We start from the raw sequence: 1,795 nt of genomic DNA on the forward strand, positions 1-1,795 counted from the left end.
CTAGACACCTTTCTCACTTACCTGGACACTGCTGTATGAATCTACGCTGCTGATCAAGAAAACGTTGTTCAACCTTCTATTTGATTTTCCTTTATCGAGAAGAGACAAGTTCTTCAATGTGTTTTTTTTTTTCACTGTAAGACATTCAGCGATTCGTACTGACATTGTGCGGACATAACTTCTATCTTTGTCGATGCGATTTTTGCAGTGAGCAGCATTGTTGGATTCCGGACACCTTTTCGACCGCCAAAACAAAATGAAATCAGAAACGTATCGATGTGAAGAATGCAACTATTCGACACCACGACGAACAAACCTGAGGCGGCACGCAGAGACCATGCACAGCCGGGCCAGTCCCGACAGCAATTTGGAGTGCTGCGGGGAAAAATTCCTGACCAAGGCGGCGCTCCGATTCCACGTTCGCGAGGCACATCTCTTCGGATACACATGCGTGGAATGCGGGCGCGTCTTCTGTCGCAGAGCTTTGCTGAAGCGACACGTGAGTGTTCATTCGGGTGCCAAGGAGTTTGAATGCGCGTACTGTCACTACGCGACGAGTTACAAAAGCAACCTAGGGCGACATATGCGCGTACACAGTTCGGCAATTTGGCGTCGAGAAAGCGACAGCCATGAAAACGACAACAAAAGACCGAAGCAGCAGGACACTGAATTATCCTCGACAGAGTTAAGCCTGAAAAAAGAAACCTTTTCAAAACGACCGAGCTATTCACCGAGCTCATACTTCCCTCCGTTCCGTTCGCCCCGTGATACCCCGACACCTGCCCGTAGTCCATCATCCTTTATGTCACTGACACCAGTTTACTTTAAGTCAACGGCGTCTACGAAAGTGAACCGTCAATATTCCCTCTTCATACCGTACCATCTAAACCTACCTTTAATGGGCTCATCGTCTCCATTCTTTACAACATCGTGGCAGACATCGACATCATCATCATCCATATCGTCATCACCATCATCATCGTCATCACCATCATTATCGTCATCATCACCATCATCGATGTCGCCAGCCGTTTCGCCGGTGCCGTTGATCCCTGCAAAGGACAACAACCCAGCGGAATTTTCGTCAGAAGATGTAAAGTCAGCCGAGACAATAAGCCATGTGTCTTATTCGTCATCGCTCTCGAAGTCCCCACCGTCCGTTAACTCCCATTCGTCTTTGGCGTCATCGTCACCCTCTTCCTCGCTGTCAGACTCTCGATCACCGTCTCCTCCGTCATCGTCGAAACCACCTTCTATGTCATTCAGAGGAGACTATTCCAAAGACACCAAACTCCCGTCGAAAAAGAGGATGATTGCCACGCCATTTCGATGTCGAGTGTGTCGTCTGCGGTGGTCGACAGAACAAGAACTCATAAGTCACAAATGTGATGCCCTCTACTGCCAACATTTAAACAAATAATTCGATGGTTAACGTTGTCACGGTATGTTGCTCTTACATATTATTTTGTAGGTAGGTAGCGGGCCATGGAATGAAGAGGACTTTAACATTGTTTTATATGCAGTAGGAACGCAGTGTAGATAAGCCCTTCATACCGGGCAACTTTCTCCCTCGCATCAGATGCTTTGTCACACCAGTAGCTAACAATAAGATGAACAACAAATGACTTTGTTCTATTTTGACGAAGGCATTTTATTTTTACATTCTCATTATAACACATATTCTGTTACATCAGAGCTCCTAGTGTAGCCTACCGAGTATCCACTCAGTGTCTGAAACTGAAATTAAAAGAGTGACCAACGTAGGCGTCTTCATTAACAGAAAATGCATATGAGG

The 1,795-nt window shown here is 46.3% G+C and overlaps 1 protein-coding gene across 1 annotated transcript; it reads left to right on the plus strand.

Moving 5' to 3' along the window:
- Positions 1-256: 256 nt before the first annotated feature.
- Positions 257-1,420, plus strand: LOC139730745 (zinc finger Y-chromosomal protein 2-like). Its single transcript, XM_071641607.1, has 2 exons — positions 257-589; positions 1,148-1,420. The coding sequence occupies exons 1-2, from the start codon at positions 257-259 to the stop codon at positions 1,418-1,420; spliced, it is 606 nt and encodes a 201-aa protein (XP_071497708.1).
- Positions 1,421-1,795: the final 375 nt, after the last annotated feature.

Source organism: Diadema antillarum, unplaced genomic scaffold (assembly GCF_040938485.1).
Source record: "Diadema antillarum isolate AM-2024a unplaced genomic scaffold, OU_Dant_1.0 seq00000333_RagTag, whole genome shotgun sequence".
In the NCBI taxonomy this organism is placed as follows: Eukaryota; Metazoa; Echinodermata; class Echinoidea; order Diadematoida; family Diadematidae; genus Diadema; species Diadema antillarum.